The sequence below is a fragment of the Schistocerca americana genome, chromosome 7 (genome assembly GCF_021461395.2).
Source record: "Schistocerca americana isolate TAMUIC-IGC-003095 chromosome 7, iqSchAmer2.1, whole genome shotgun sequence".
Classification (NCBI taxonomy): domain Eukaryota; kingdom Metazoa; phylum Arthropoda; class Insecta; order Orthoptera; family Acrididae; genus Schistocerca; species Schistocerca americana.
In genome coordinates this window covers 516517239-516534002 of record NC_060125.1, presented here as the reverse complement: position 1 = coordinate 516534002, position 16764 = coordinate 516517239, and the positions used below count along the sequence as shown (strand labels likewise).

The following is a 16764-nucleotide window of genomic DNA, read 5'->3' as shown; positions in this document are numbered from 1 at the left end:
CCCTCTCTCCCTGCCCCTCTCTCCCTGCCCCCTCTCTCCCTGCCCCTCTCTCCCTGCCCCTCTCTCCCTGCCCCTCTCTCCCTGCCCCTCTCTCCCTGCCCCTCTCTCCCTGCCCCTCTCTCCCTGCCCCTCTCTCCCTGCCCCTCTCTCCCTGCCCCTCTCTCCCTGCCCCTCTCTCCCTGCCCCTCTCTCCCTGCCCCTCTCTCCCTGCCCCTCTCTCCCTCCCCCTCTCTCCCTGCCCCTCTCTCCCTGCCCCTCTCTCCCTGCCCCTCTCTCCCTGCCCCTCTCTCCCTGCCCCTCTCTCCCTCCCCCTCTCTCCCTCCCCCTCTCTCCCTCTCCCTCTCTCCCTCCCCCTCTCCCACTCCCTAACCCCTCACTCCCTAACCCCTCTCCCACTCCCTTACCCCTCTCCCACTCCCTAACCCTTCACTCCCTAACCCCTCAGTCCCAACCCCTCTTTCCCTGACCGCCTCTCTCCCCCTCTCTCCACCCCCTCTCTCCCCCTCCACCCTCTCCCCCCTCCCTCCCTCCAACCCCTTCTCAAACACATACACACGTCTGAGGCACTCTCTGCAGATGACAGCACTGCTGCATGTGTGGCCTTTTGAAAGTACACACACGCATCACACCAGAATGATTTCTCGATTAATCACAATTTATTGCGGAATTCCATGTTCCTGATTCTCCCGGTAGCTCAGTTTTTTTTTTGTTTTGAATGAAACTCAATCTGTTTGTTGTCTCTCTCTCTACCATTATAGAAGTCTATGGTGACCTGGTAATTTTTTTTAGAACTGTTTTCAGGTTTTGTGCTGTATGGAGCTTATTGTCTCCAAAATACAGAATGTTTTCCCTCACACTCTAACTGTTTTACAAATTTAGGTTGCTCTGTGATTTAGCAACATTAAAATACCTTCTCAAATGAGAGTTTCAAACTTTATATGTTCCTTGTGTATATGAGGATGACAAGAAATGGTCAATTTAAATTTAAATTTGGTCCCACCTGTAAATCGTCAGCACAAAAATATTACGTTTGTTGTTTTATTTAAACATCTAGTCCCATTATTTCTTGTTGCAATGATAAACACTGTTTGCAAATGCACTGGAAACCAAACAACACTTACGTTGTTATTGACAACATATCATGCTGTCCATATGAGTATTGAATGGCTCTCTTCCCAGTCCTTACTCATCTGTATCTATTACATTATCCCCTTAACCATCTGAGGAACTAATAAGAATGGAAATTAAAGTAAAGGATTATCAAAAACAGTTGTATTGAGGAAATAGTAATTGATAAAGTATGGAGAAGGACTAGAACCATTTACAGGATTCGTTATCTTGGAGCAAGGCAACTCATAACAGCATAATCAAACAATGGTAAATCCAGAATGGAATAATGTAAATATTATAAAAAAATATATTGCTACTCAACGTATAGTGGAGATGTTGAGTCGTAAATAGGCACAACAAAAAGATCTTCAAAAAATTCAGCTTTCAGCCAGAAAGACCTCCTTTTGAATTCAACAACATACACATGTACACTCACAGTAACACAACTCACATACGCATGACCACTGTTCCAGGCTGACGAGGCAAGACAGTGGTGGTGTGTGTGAGTTGCATTCACACGAGTGTGCATGTGTATGTTGTCGAATTCAGAAGGCCTTTTTGCCTGAAAGCTAACTTGTTTGGCAGTCTTTTTGTTGTGCCCATCTGCGACTCGACATATGTGCTATATGGTGGAGCAGCAATCTATCCTTTTCATAATATTGACATAACAGCACAAAGTGGTTATGTAATTATTAAATCAGAATAATTTTCTTCATCAATGGTGAGCCATATCAGGCTCTCGTGTGCTATATGAACTTTGTGTCCATCAACAATCTGCTATATGTAAGTTGTAATTACGCTCTCTTGGTTAAATAGATTGCATTATCAGAATTAGATGCAGATTACTTGTAGAGGTCCTATGGTTGCAAAAACAAAAGGTGGCTGGTCACCGTTTCCCTTCACACCTCCAAGTGTTTTACACATTTTTTGCCAGTTAGAATACAATATGAATTGTGAAGTACTGCAGATGTTTATTTTTGCCATTATAACAATTTTTGTTGTTGCTGTTTTAGTCCTTCCATGCATTAAATCTTATTATTTTGTTTTTACAGCGTACAAAACCAAAGGGTCTTATTGATCTCAGCTGTGCCTACCTGTATCAGGTCCATGATAGTGTTTTTGATCGACCACATTGCTTCCAGCTTGTTGAACGTGCACTGCCATGTTTGGCTACAATCACCTATTTGTGTTCTAATTCTGCTGACACCACACAGGTAATGTTAATAAATTTACTTAAATTATTCAAAAGTAAATACAGCTTTATTGTATGAGATCCAGAAATCATTATTAATTTCACCATTGAATTGTAGGAGATATTGCATTTCCTTTCCTGCTGAAGTAAATACAATTTTACTGTCATAGTTGATAACGTAGTTCAGAACAGTATCATAATAGCTGTCAATTTTGATTATTACCTATATGTAGATATAATAACTGAGTTGGTCTTTTGTTATTGATAAAGTGATAAACATTGATAAAGTACACTTTTTATTGTGCACATAGCAAGTAGATGAGAAAGTGTGCTGATTCCCTAGTTCGCTCTTCGTGCCACTAGACATCAGTTGCTCTGCTTGCAACCGATGGAATTACATGTTCCCATTGTATAAATGCAGCACAAAACTCATACATTCATGAAATTTGTGTAATGAAAAGAAAGGTATGTGAATTTTAACTAACTTACCTCAGTGGAGATTAGTTGTCAACTAGTTTGGTTAGTTTCCGGGGAGTTTTTGAAGTTTTTAAAGATGTCATCTCCTTCCAAATTTGATTAATGCCAGTGAAAAATCGTCATTTCATGTGGTAATGAACCAGCTTAGGAACAATTTGAGTCACATGATCTTTGCAGTGTCCAACACTAAATATTTCAAAGCTAATGTGATCCAAACTATTTAGACATTCATAAAAACATGTTGTCCCATAAACCGTTGCCACGTAGTTTTACCACTATAACATTTTCTCCTTGCATAAGAACATTGATTATGTGTTTTGATGGAGGATATGTGAGCAGTGTCTTTCCTATATTAGAGCCATCATCTCTAATAGATGTAAGCAAAGAGAGTGGCATGTGAGATGAATTCCCACTTAAAAGGCACAAACACCTAGGGTGTGTTTGGTGACTCTTCTTGCTTGATGCACCTTATAAACTAGCTGATGACAAACTAAAACATTCTGGTGCTAAATTGCTTTCAAGAATCTCCATCATATGTTGAGGATCAGATTGAGCATTCGTGAAGTTATATAGAATGCACAGTGTTTCCTTAAGTATGCTTTCCAGTTAAAAAATTCTGTCTCTGTTCATTTGCTGCAATTGTGTAGGTAACATCCGCATTTAGCTTACATGTACTGTCAGCAAAAATTCACATTTATGTTCACAGTTTCCACCAAAAGATAATGAATGATAATTGATGGATGGTCATTGCAACTCAGAGACCTTATTATACTGAAATAATGTTCAAGTAGATCCTGATCAAATTTTGCTTTCAGGACATAGATGAAACCTCTTGCTAAGTATTCAGATATTCCTAAGGTACTGTCAATGGTTATTCTTAGAGATTGTCCAGTTCTTTCAGAAGCAAAGCTGAAACTTTTACCAGCAAGAATACGTCCCCATTTCATTGACTTTTTGCAAGCCTCTCGAGTTTTTGTACAAAGCAGCATTAGGAAAAGAAGATTTAATTATTTCCTGGAGAATTTTATGCCATTGTCTACTGAGTTACTAAACAACTGTAGCAGAGCTTCTCACGTTCATTTGTTAGAATGATGTCAGATCCAAGTGAGTGCAAGTTACCTTGTGACAAATTATCAATCCAGAGAATTCTAGGCAATTAGCTTCTTGGTAAATTCTGTGATAAAAATTGTAGTTGATGATCGCAATCTTTAAAAAGTATCACAAAAATTATTTCTTAAGCACTTTATTCCATGAATATCATCTGAAAATGCCCATATTATTCTGGTTTCATTAACTGAATTTGGTGTAGAGCAGGTGTAGTTATGCCACATGTTCCTATATGTTTACAGACCTTTTCATTCAGTTGACTGTCATCAGAACTGAATGCAGTAATTTTTCTTCTGGCTTGCTATACCTGGATAATTACTTGAATCGATATCTGCAAGAGGACATCGCTAGGAGTTGCATTGCAACTTGCATACACAGCAACAGGTTGAATCCAGCTACGCAGCTGAGGAAAAACCATAAATACCAGAGCATAATTCGTAAGTTTATTTTTATAATCATCTGGAATATATTCCCTTAAATTGACTAAACCATCAACTTTCAGCAGTTTTATTAAAATACATTTCTTCTCAAGCTTCAGTTCATCAAAAATCATCACACCTATGCATTTGTTTTCATATTGTTCTTCCAAAAGTAATTCTGAATTGTTTCCACAGCATGTGTATTAATTCCAGATGAACATTTAAGAACCTTTACTAGATATTGGAGATGTATTTTGGAAGAAAGTGACAAGAATCCATGCTTCAAACAATGTCTCTATCTGTTGGACTACATAATTTGTAAGGACACACTGTCCAAAAGGAACTTATCATCATACCACATTCTCTTATTATTTTTCAGTTGACATTTCTTTAATATAGTGTCAGCTATAATTTGCTGTTTCTTATTGAGTTTACAATGATCTAGTTGATTCGATTGAGTCATCTTAACTTTTTACTTCTGAGAGCATCTTTCACAATAGATTGATTGTGGCACTTACTGTTCTTAATTTATGATCTAATCGTACAACTTCCATATTATTATACTTCTATGTTTTTTAGTGAAATTCCTGCCACAGCTGATACCTATTTATTCCATACATTTTTCTTGACAGATTTTCTTTTGTATAAGAGTTGCTCCTGATTGTAGGGACCACCTTTATCTTGGGATTTCAAGTTATTCACCTTTGATGTTAAGTCTGCTTTCATAATGAGTTTATCATCAAAATGTGAATCACACACAAAACAGTCATGAGTCAGATGTCTGTCACAGGGCACAGAGATTAGCATGGTGCTGAAACAAAGCTGTTGCATACTCAGATTGTGGAGACATTTTGCCTGGATTGAAGAGTCATTGTACACATTGGTACACAGTGATAGCAAGTGTAACAGTATGGTGAATACCACATGAAGTGATCCATCCCACCTACCAATAAGGCACCATTCAGGCTGTGGCAGTATTCTTGTGTGGATGAAATCTCCATGGGATGAAATGGGTTTCCTGACATGTGAGCCATCATCTCTCACTGGCGAAGGTAGTTCTTCGTCCAGTTATGTGCAGCCATTTGTAATCTTATAGTACTCCACAGGTGGCCTGTGGCAAATGGGGTCAGCCTTACCAGCCTGCAAATTATACCTCGCTTTGCACTGTTCTGAAGTTCTCAGTGGAGGTGCCATCTGCAGACTCCTTGTGGTTTCTTCATCTGATGTCGCAATAGCATCAGGTAGGGGGGAAACATTCTTCATCCTCTTTAACCAACCCATAGGAGTGGCATTGATGGACCTTATGGTGCCGTTTGTGAGGTAAAGGGGGGGGGGGGGGGGCGTTACTGTTGAGGGGCCCCTCCAGTGGCTACACAATGATGGGTGGTGAATCTTATACTCCCAGCTCTGCTTGTGACAATGTGATCCCTGTCGATGGAGTGGGAACCTCCATGAGTGGAGAAGCAGTTTTGCTCACCGAGGTTCCTCTGGGCATGGTGTCAGCTATTGTTCTGGCTGATCCCTGCGCTAGTGGAATGTGGGTGCTGCAGGTGGCTGGAGATTGACTTGATTTTTTTTTTTATGGTTCATTGAGCCATTGTGATGGTGTGTGCTGGTGTGTGTAATCAATAGTGAGCATTTCCCAGCCTCGACGTCCCATGATGTTGGTACATTAAAATTACCAAGCCTGCCATTCTTCCAAGCCCCTGGTGTGAGCTGGAAAAGGCTCAGCAGTGTCCAGTGCCTCCATACATGCAGGGGCTTGGCAGGGCTGCTGCCTTATGACTGAGATGGACTTGGGAACATGTGAATAAAAATGTGGCACAATCATTTTTTGTGGAACCATTGCTCACAGCTTTCCATATCTACATTCTGAATATTCTCATCATTTCTTATGATTCATTATCAGCAGCTGCATTGAATGGTGGAGTGAAATTTACTCAATAATATTTCTTTTGTAACATTCTGCAAATGTTACGGTCTTGTATTGGGACCCATTACATGATATTCTTGGCCTACCACCATGTTGTTGTTGTGGTCTTCAGTCCTGAGACTTGTTTGATGCAGCTCTCCATGCTACTCTATCCTGTGCAAGCTTTTTCATCTCCCAGTACCTACTGCAACCTACATCCTTAAGAATCTGTTTAGTGTATTCATCTCTTGGTCTCCCTCTATGATTTTTACCCTCCACGCTGCCCTCCAATACTAAATTGGTGATCCCATGATGCCTCAGAACATGTCCTACCAACCGATCCCTTCTTCTGGTCAAGTTGTGCCACAAACTTCTCTTCTCCCCAATCCTATTCAATACTTCCTCATTAGTTATGTGATCTACCCATCTAATCTTCAGCATTCTTCTGTAGCCCCACATTTCGAAAGCTTCTATTCTCTTCTTGTCCAAACTATTTATCGTCCATGTTTCACTTCCATACATGGCTACACTCCATATGAATACTTTCAGAAATGACTTCCTGACACTTAAATCAATACTGGATGTTAACAAATTTCTCTTCTTCAGAAACACTTTCCTTGCCATTGCCAACCTACATTTTATATCCTCTCTACTTCGACCATCATCAGTTATTTTGCTCCCCAAATAGCAAAACTCCTTTTCTACTTTAAGTGCCTCATTTCCTAATCTAATTCCCTCAGCATCACCCGACTTAATTAGACTACATTCCATTATCCTTGTTTTGCTTTTGTTGATGTTCATCTTATATCCTCCTTTCAAGACACTGTCCATTCCATTCAACTGCTCTTCCAAGTCCTTTGCTGTCTCTGACAGAATTACAATGTCATCGGCGAACCTCAAAGTTTTTATTTCTTCTCCATGAATTTTAATACCTACTTCGAATTTTTCTTTTGTTTCCTTTACTGCTTGCTCAATATACAGAGTGAACAACATCGGGGAGAGGCTACACCCCTGTCTTACTCCCTTCCCAACCACTGCTTCCCTTTCATGTCCCTCGACTCTTGTAACTGCCATCTGGTTTCTGTACAAATTGTAAATAGCCTTTCGCCCCCTGTATTTTACCCCTGCCACCTTTAGAATTTGAAAGAGAGTATTCCAGTCAACATTGTCAAAAGCTTTCTCTAAGTCTACAAATGCTAGAAACGTAGGTTTGCCTTTCCTTAATCTTTCTTCTAGGATAAGTCGTAAGGTCAGTATTGCCTCACGTGTTCCAGTGTTTCTACGGAATCTAAACTGATCTTCCCCGAGGTTGGCTTCTACTAGTTTTTCCATTCGTCTGTAAAGAATTTGTGTTAGTATTTTGCAGCTGTGGCTTATTAAACTGATAGTTCGGTAATTTTCACATCTGTCAACACCTGCTTTCTTTGGGATTGGAATTATTATATTCTTCTTGAAGTTGAGGGTATTTCGCCTGTTTCATACATCTTGCTCACCAGATGGTAGAGTTTTGTCAGGACTGGCTCTCCCAAGGCCGTCAGTAGTTCCAATGGAATGTTGTCTACTCCCGGGGCCTTGTTTCGACTCAGGTCTTTCAGTGCTCTGTCAAACTCTTCACGCAGTATCATATCTCCCATTTCATCTTCATCTACATCCTCTTCCATTTCCGTAATATTGTCCTCAAGTACATCGCCCTTGTATGGACCCTCTATATACTCCTTCCACCTTTCTGCTTTCCCTTCTTTGCTTAGAACTGGGTTTCCATCTGAGCTCTTGATATTCATACAAGTCGTCCTCTTATCTCCAAAGGTCTCTTTAATTTTCCTGTAGGCAGTATCTATCTTACCCCTAGTGAGATAGGCCTCTACATCCTTACATTTGTCCTCTAGCCATGCCTGCTTAGCCATTTTGCACTTCCTATCGATCTCATTTTTGAGACGTTTGTATTCCTTTTTGCCTGCTTCATTTACTATCCCTATCACCATGGTAACAAATAAAGGGTGATTCAAAAAGAGCACTGGCTTTGAAACGGCTGGTAAGTTTTTGTTTCTCAGTTGGTGACAATGCTTTGATTCGTTTCTATTTCCAGGAAGATTCTGATTGTTGGCTCAATTGAATTTCTCTCATTTGGTGTCTAACCATGTAGCAGTTCAATTGTGCACAACGTGTGGTAATCATGAAAATGTTTTATCAGAATGGAGAATTGCACAGTTGTAGGGTGTAATGAGACAGCGAGTGAATCAACAGTTTGCAGACTTCTTAAAAAGTTCTTTGAGATGGGTACAACAGTAAACCTTAAAACTATTTGCTGTCACCACTCTGGTCAAAGTGAGCAGAACATTTCGGTGGCTTGTGACAGTGTGGCTGTTAGCCCAATGAAATCAATTCATCACCATTCCCAACAACTGAGCTTTAGCTGTTCTTCAATACTGAGAATTCTCCAGTGTGATCTCCATTACTACACTAATAAAATTCAGCTGACGCAGCAGACAGTTCATGAGAAGGGACAACAGTCAACAAATGAGTTCTAAGAGGATGACAGGAAGATGACAGCTTCCCTTACAAAATCATCTACAGTGATGAAGCATTTATGCAATTAAATGGTTTTGTAAATAAACAGAACTTGGGGTCACAAAATCCTTGCATGATCCAAAAAATAGTAAACGTGTCAACAATGAGTAACAGATTGATGCGGCTTTTCGTTGGCCAGTGTCATCGGCCCTTACGTTTTTGAAGATGAGGCAAGACAAGCTGTGACAGCCTATGGAGACCAATACTGTACGATGATAAGGGACTTTTTGTGGCCACAAAGGTCATGTGCCTTATCTCCTTATGACTCTTTCCTTTGGGGTCATCGTACGTCAATGGTGTATTCCAATAAACATCATAACATCCATGACTTGAAGGAGGAATTTTGATGAGTTGTGAGTGAAATGGATGTGGAAGCTTGTCGTGCAGTCATATGGATTCTGTCATGGACAGAGTTCCTGCATGCCAGCACAGTAGACGAGGTAAATTCCTCACAATTTTCATACCTGAAATGGGAAGGTTAGATTAGTATTTTTATGTACACTCCTGGAAATGGAAAAAAGAACACATTGACACCGGTGTGTCAGACCCACCATACTTGCTCCGGACACTGCGAGAGGGCTGTACAAGCAATGATCACACGCACGGCACAGCGGACACACCAGGAACCGCGGTGTTGGCCGTCGAATGGCGCTAGCTGCGCAGCATTTGTGCACCGCCGCCGTCAGTGTCAGCCAGTTTGCTGTGGCATACGGAGCTCCATCGCAGTCTTTAACACTGGTAGCATGCCGCGACAGCGTGGACGTGAACCGTATGTGCAGTTGACGGACTTTGAGCGCGAGGGCGTATAGTGGGCATGCGGGAGGCGGGGTGGACGTACCGCCGAATTGCTCAACACGTGGAGCGTGAGGTCTCCACAGCACATCGATGTTGTCGCCAGTGGTCGGCGGAAGGTGCATGTGCCCGTCGACCTGGGACCGGACCGCAGCGACGCACGGATGCACGCCAAGACCGTAGGATCCTACGCAGTGCCGTAGGGGACCGCACCGCCACTTCCGAGCAAATTAGGGACACTGTTGCTCCTGGGGTATCGGCGAGGACCATTCGCAACCGTCTCCATGAAGCTGGGCTACGGTCCCGCACACCGTTAGGCCGTCTTCCGCTCACGTCCCGACATCATGCAGCCCGCCTCCAGTGGTGTCGCGACAGGCGTGAATGGAGGGACGAATGGAGACGTGTCGTCTTCAGCGATGAGAGTCGCTTCTGCCTTGGTGCCAATGATGGTCGTATGCGTGTTTGGCGCCGTGCAGGTGAGCGCCACAATCAGGACTGCATACGACCGAGGCACACAGGGCCAACACCCGGCATCATGGTGTGGGGAGCGAACTCCTACACTGGCCGTACACCACTGGTGATCGTCGAGGGGACACTGAATAGTGCACGGTACATCCAAACCGTCATCGAACCCATCGTTCTACCATTCCTAGACCGGCAAGGGAACTTGCTGTTCCAACAGGACAATGCACGTCCGCATGTATCCCGTGCCACCCAACGTGCTCTAGAAGGTGTAAGTCAACTACCCTGGCCAGCAAGATCTCCGGATCTGTCCCCCATTGAGCATGTTTGGGACTGGATGAAGCGTCGTCTCACGCGGTCTGCACGTCCAGCACGAACGCTGGTCCAACTGAGGCGCCAGGTGGAAATGGCATGGCAAGCCGTTCCACAGGACTACATCCAGCATCTCTACGATCGTCTCCATGGGAGAATAGCAGCCTGCATTGCTGCGAAAGGTGGATATACACTGTACTAGTGCCGACATTGTGCATGCTCTGTTGCCTGTGTCTATGTGCCTGTGGTTCTGTCAGTGTGATCATGTGATGTATCTGACCCCAGGAATGTGTCAATAAAGTTTCCCCTTCCTGGGACAATGAATTCACGGTGTTCTTATTTCAATTTCCGGGAGTGTATTTTGTTTGTATTTTTCATAAAAATAAAATTATTACTTTGCTATGTCAAAACTGGCACTGTTTCCGACCTGCCCTGTATTTTTGTCAGTTCTTTGGTCATTGCTGCTGGTGTGGTGCACATATTCCATTGTTGTTGTTGTGTCTTCAGGCCAGAGACATTCCATGCTACTCTATCCTGTGCAAGCTTCTTCATCTCCCAGTAACTACTGCAACCTATATCTTTCTGAATCTGTTTAGTGTATTCATCTCTTCGTCTCCCTCTATGATTTTTAACCTCAATGCTGCCCTCCAATACTAAGTTGGTGATCCCTTAATGCCTCAGAATATGCCCTACCAACTGATCCCTTCTTCTAATCAAGTTGTGTCACAAATTTCTCTTCTCTCCAATCCTATTCAATACTTCAGCATTCTTCTGTTGCACCACATTTCGAAAGCTTCTATTCTCTTCTTGTCCAAACTATTTATCGTCCATGTTTCACTTCCATACATGGCTACACTCCATACAAATACTTTCAGAAACGACTTCCAGACACTTAAATCAATACTCGATGTTAACAAATTTCTCTTCTTCAGAAACGCTTTCCTTGCCATTGCCAGTCAACATTTTATATCCTCTCTACTTCGACCATCATCAGTTATTTTGCTCCCCAGATAGCAAAACTCATCTACTACTTTAAGTGTCTCATTTCCTAATCTAATTCGCTCAGCATCACCTGACTTAATTCGACTACATTCCATTATCCTCATTTTGCTTTTGTTGATTTTCATCTTATATCCTCCTTTCAAGACACCGTCCATTCCATTCACTGCTCTTCCAAGTCCTTTGCTGTCTCTGACAGAATTACAATGTCATCGGTGAACCTCAAAGTTTTTATTTCTTCTCCATGAATTTTAATACCTACTCCGAACTTTTCTTTTGTTTCCTTTACTGCTTGCTCAATATACAGATCGAATAGCATCGGGAAGAGGCTACAAACCTGTTTCACTCCCTTCCCAACCACTGCTTCCCTTTCATGTCCCTCGACTCTTATAACGGCCATCTGCTTTCTGTACAAATTGTAAATACCCTTTCGCTCCCTGTATTTTACCCCTGCCACCTTCAGAATTTGAAAGAGAGTATTCCAGTCAACATTGTCAAAAGCTTTCTCTAAGTCTACAAATGCTAGAAATGTGGGTTTGCCTTTCCTTAATCTTTCTTCTAAGACAACTCGTAGGGTCAGTATTGCCTCACGTGTTCCAACATTTCTACGGAATCCGAACTGATATTCCCCGAGGTCGACTTCTACTAGTTTTTCCATTCGTCTGTAAAGAATTCGCGTTAGTATTTTGCAGCTGTGACTTATTAAACTGATAGTTCAGTAATTTTCACATCTGTCAACACCTGCTTTCTTTTGGATTGGAATTATTATATTCTTCTTGAAGTTGAGGGTACTTCGCCTGTCTCATACATCTTGCTCACCAGATGGTAGAGTTTTGTCAGGACTTGCTCTCCCAAGGCTATCAGTAGTTCTAATGGAATGTTGTCTACTCCCGGGGCCTTGTTTCGATTCAGGTCTTTCAGTGCTCTGTCAAACTCTTCACGTAGTATCATATCTCCCATTTCATCTTCATCTACATCCTCTTCCATGTCCATAATATTGTCCTCAAGAACATCGCCCCTGTATAGACCCTCTATATACTCCTTCCACCTTTCTGATTTCCCTTCTTTGCTTAGAACTGGGTTTCCATCTGAAATCTTGATATTCATGCAAGTGGTTCTCTTTTCTCCAAAGGTCTCTTCAATTTTCCTGTAGGCAGTATCTATCTTACCCCTCTTGAGATAAGGCTCTACATCCTTACATTTGCACTTCCTGTCGATCTCATTTTTGAGGCGTTTGTATTCCTTTTTGCCTGCTTCACTTGCTGCATTTTTGTATTGTCTTCTTGCATCAATTAAATTCAGTGTCTCTTCTGTTACCCAAGGATTTCTACTAGCCCTCGTATTTTTACCTACTTGATCCTCTGCTGCCTTCACTATTTCATTCCTCAAAGCTACCCATTCTTCTTCTACTGTGTTTCTTTCCCCCATTCCTGTCAATTATTCCCTTATGCTCTCCCTGAAACTCTGTACAACCTCTGGTTCTTTCAGTTTATCCAGGTCCCATCTCCTTAAATTCCCACCGTTTTGCAGTTTCTTCAGTTTTAATCGACAGTTCATAACCAATAGATTGTGGTCAGAGTCCACATCTGCCCCTGGAAATGTCTTATCCATATGATTTATCAAAATTTTGATCGTGGAGTCACTGCTATAATTTGTGCAATGCCCAAGAAAGGTGTCCTGAAATGCGCAAGTATTCTCACCCACACAGCAGATTAGTAATCTCGGGTGACAGTAATACTTCGTCTACACGTGGCAGGTGCTCCATTCAAGTGATTGTATTGTATTTATATAACTCAGTCATGTCTGAGTGTACACTGCTGACATTGTACTTTACAATTGCAGAATGCTAGATGCTCACTGACTGCATCAACATTGCTCGGTATTATTTAGTGCATACTGACTGGAAACAGTGCTAATTGACAGGAAACAGTACTAACTGACACAGAACTTCCAACTGACTGTGAATTTGTGTGCAGTGCCTATTTAAATACACACCTAGGACAGTTATCGCAAAAGGTTACAATACAAGGTTATTAATTATTAAATAATAACAAAAAAACTGAGAGCACATACACATTAGGCACTGAAGCCGTTCTCATTAACAGTATCCTCAAAAAGGTGTAAATGATAGGTTCATATCACAGAAGTATGGATACATACCGGTTTACAAAAGTCCACCAAGATTCTTCTAGAAACTCAAATTTTGTAATTGAAATACCGTGTGGTTAAAATTAAACTGATTGTGTCCTGAGTGCTCCAGTGTGGGCTGTATACATTGTAGGATGCTGAAACATGATAAGTATGTTTATTAATCGGTGTGTTTGCGAAATGTGCTGGAAAAATAATAGTTTCCCTTTCTGCCACCAGGCAGTAAGCAGTCAGAATGTGGTGTGTGTGTGTGTGCAGGAAGAGGAGAGGAATGATCAAACACATCACAAGTTATCAACATGTGTTCATTGTGGTCTCTCGACTCAGTAACATGCTGCATCTGTAACACAATGTGGTTGGCAGTTGCTTGCAGCATATGCAGTGTAATCAGAGTGATATGTCATCTTATGCTACCCTTCAGATCAGGAAGAGTCTGGATACATCCTTGACAGAGACGATCTTTCAGATATCCCCTCAACCAGAAGTCATATGGGTTTAGTTGGGGGATGTGGAATGCCACACATCTCGAAATTACATAGGAAATCTGCCACCTGACTAGTGACATGTGATGTTGCCCCATCTTGCATGAAAATAGTGGTGTGGATACAGTTATGTTCTTGCAAAGCTGGAATCGTGTTGCAGAAGGCAGTAGTTACAAGATGCAGATCCCACTGTACCCCTAACGGGCTTCTCAAAGAAAAGTGGAGTGAGAATGAAGGAGATTGCGAAACCATATTGCACAGTCACATAAGCTGAGTGCAGTGGAAGTTCCTGCACAACATGTGGTGTTGTGACAGTTATGTGCATTCACAACACCATGCAGAGTAAAATATGTCTCCTGGGTCCAAAGGACAGTCCCCATCCATGTCTTATCCATTTTCATGTGTGCCAAAAACTGAAGGGGAAAGTCACAGCACTGTAGCCTATCTTGGGGCTTCATTTGTGCACATTCTGAATCTTGTAGGGGTACCAGTGTAACATGTGCTGCAAAATCTTTTGAACTTTTGACCAGGAGAGAGAGAGAATTCCTGTGACACAGCTTGAGCGCTGGCTGCAGAATTTGAGGCACATGCTATACGGTCAGCTGTAACTACAGTAACGTCATCAACAACTGCCATGGGAATGGGCCACCTCACTCTCTGCGCCACCTAATTCGCGTGTTTCTTCAAATTTTTTCAGCAAGGCCGTTTTGGTTAGTGTTACAAGGCCAGATCAGTCAATCATCCAGACTGTTGCCCCTGCAACTACTGAAAAGGCTGCTGCTCCTCTTCAGGAACCATATGTTTGTCTGGCCTCTCAACAGGTACCCCTGCATTGTGGTTGCACCTACGGTATGGCTATCTGTGTCGTTGAGGCACGCAAGCCTCCTCACCAACGGCAAGGTCCATGGTTCATGGGGGGGATGACAACAATACTTTTGAAAAAATATATATGTGGAATTACACAGTTTTCAGGAAAGACAAGATGTTCTTTAGTAAAGCAGGAAGGAAGGCTTTCAAATAAAGTATGCCAATCCTAAAACAGACAGTTATTAGTGAGGTCAAATTTTCAAGTGTACGTGGCTCTCGCACATTACCAAGAGCTATTGCTCAAGGAGGAGCTTCAATAGATTAGCTATTTTTTTGTTACACGTAGCAGATGCCATGCCTGTTCTAGGTGCAGTATGGTTTACTGCAACAGTTCCTGTAGATGTTGAAAATTTCTTTACATAAACTGATTCAGCATTAACTGTTTATGCTGTTGTTATCAGCTTCCTGTAAATAATACACTGAATTTGGAAAAATACAACTTGAATAAGAATTTGTAGGTTTTATGTATGCATGGTGTATATATTGCATAAATAAAAGAAAGCAGAAAAGGAAAAAAATGTATTTATATTAGGAGTATGACTATAGTATGTGGAGATATTCCCCTTGTTATGTCTTAGAATCAGTTTATAAATTATTTCCAAACAAAGTAACAAGGAAGTACAAGGAAGAACAGTGAAGACAAGTAAGCAGAGATACTACATGCACTGGCGAAACCTGGTGGTCACTTTGTATTTGTCTTGACTCTAGCCCAGTGGGATAGGCCGCATGTCTCTCTTTGATGGAACTGTAGTAAAGTGCTCAGTGGAAGCAGGATCTACAAGTTGTTATCTGACCCTTTTTCTGTTACCATAAGACCATTCATTTGAAACACAAAGTGTTTTTCATGTGCAGCAAACAATGGTCTACTGTGTATTTGCTGCCTGGATCCCAACCAGATTGCATCTGAGAGCTGAGCAGTAAGCAAATCCCAAGTTTTCGCTCGTGTCCTATAAAAAGATGACTAGGTAAATGCTTGAAGTATTTACATAACAATGGAATAGCAACAATATGAAATAGAAATAGGATAAATTGTTTCTCACCATGTAGAGAAGGCATTGAGTGATGCACAAGCACATTTAAAGGTAGATTAAGCTGTTGGACAGAATCCTCGTACAGATGTAAGAAAAAACATACACAAATGACTCGTGCTTTAGTGTCCAGAGATGGTAGTGGCACTGTTAATGGGAACTCGTATGTTTTTCTATATCTGGAGGAGGATTCTGTCCAGTAACTTATTCTACTTCTAAATGTGTCTTTCTGCCACTCAAAGCCTCCTGTGTGTGGTGAGTCGCAATCTATCCTCTTTAATATCAATATTACTCCAGCCCAAATTTTCCACTATATGTAGCGCTGGAAATGACTGTTTGGTTGGACACACAAAAGCTTATGTTCGGTCGCATAGTGGAATTGAAACTGTATTGTGTTGACATTCTTTAGTGCACATTTTGCAACAGTTTTTTATAAAATGTTTCATTTGCACCATCGTAAAGTTATGACACTGGTCTCTCTTCAGGGATCGAAGTACTAATTTTGCTAATTGCTAATTTTAGAAATAAACAAATCAACATAAGTGCATATTTCCACTCATTAATGTCTTGTGGCACAATTTTTATTTGGAAATAAAGTTCTGATTGCTCAAATGGAAGCAGTAGGAATAATACGTAGTGTTCACCCACAAACACCATACAGACACCTATCAAGGAATTTGCATTTTAACTGCAACTTCACAGTACATATATTCCCTAATAAAATTCATCAGAAATGATCAATCACAATTTTATAAGAGTAACAATGTCTGTAGCTGCAACACCAGAAGAAAACCTGACCTTAATGAAGCTGTCAGCGTCCAGAAAGGAGTTAAATATGCAGCAGAATAACCTTTGACAATTTGCCCAATAACATAATGCATATGTGTAA

The 16764-nt window shown here is 41.5% G+C and overlaps 1 protein-coding gene across 2 annotated transcripts in view; it reads left to right on the top strand.

Moving 5' to 3' along the window:
• Positions 1-16764, top strand: part of LOC124623187 (ras GTPase-activating protein 1) — a 148524-nt gene that overhangs the window by 46892 nt on the left and 84868 nt on the right. For both annotated transcript variants that reach the window (XR_006980679.1, XM_047148993.1), the window contains exon 8: positions 2163-2324. Coding sequence is in view for 1 of the 2 variants with exons in the window: in XM_047148993.1 (XP_047004949.1) it covers positions 2163-2324 (162 nt within the window). In the remaining variant the exon portion in view is untranslated. The remainder of the gene's footprint in view (positions 1-2162; positions 2325-16764) is intronic.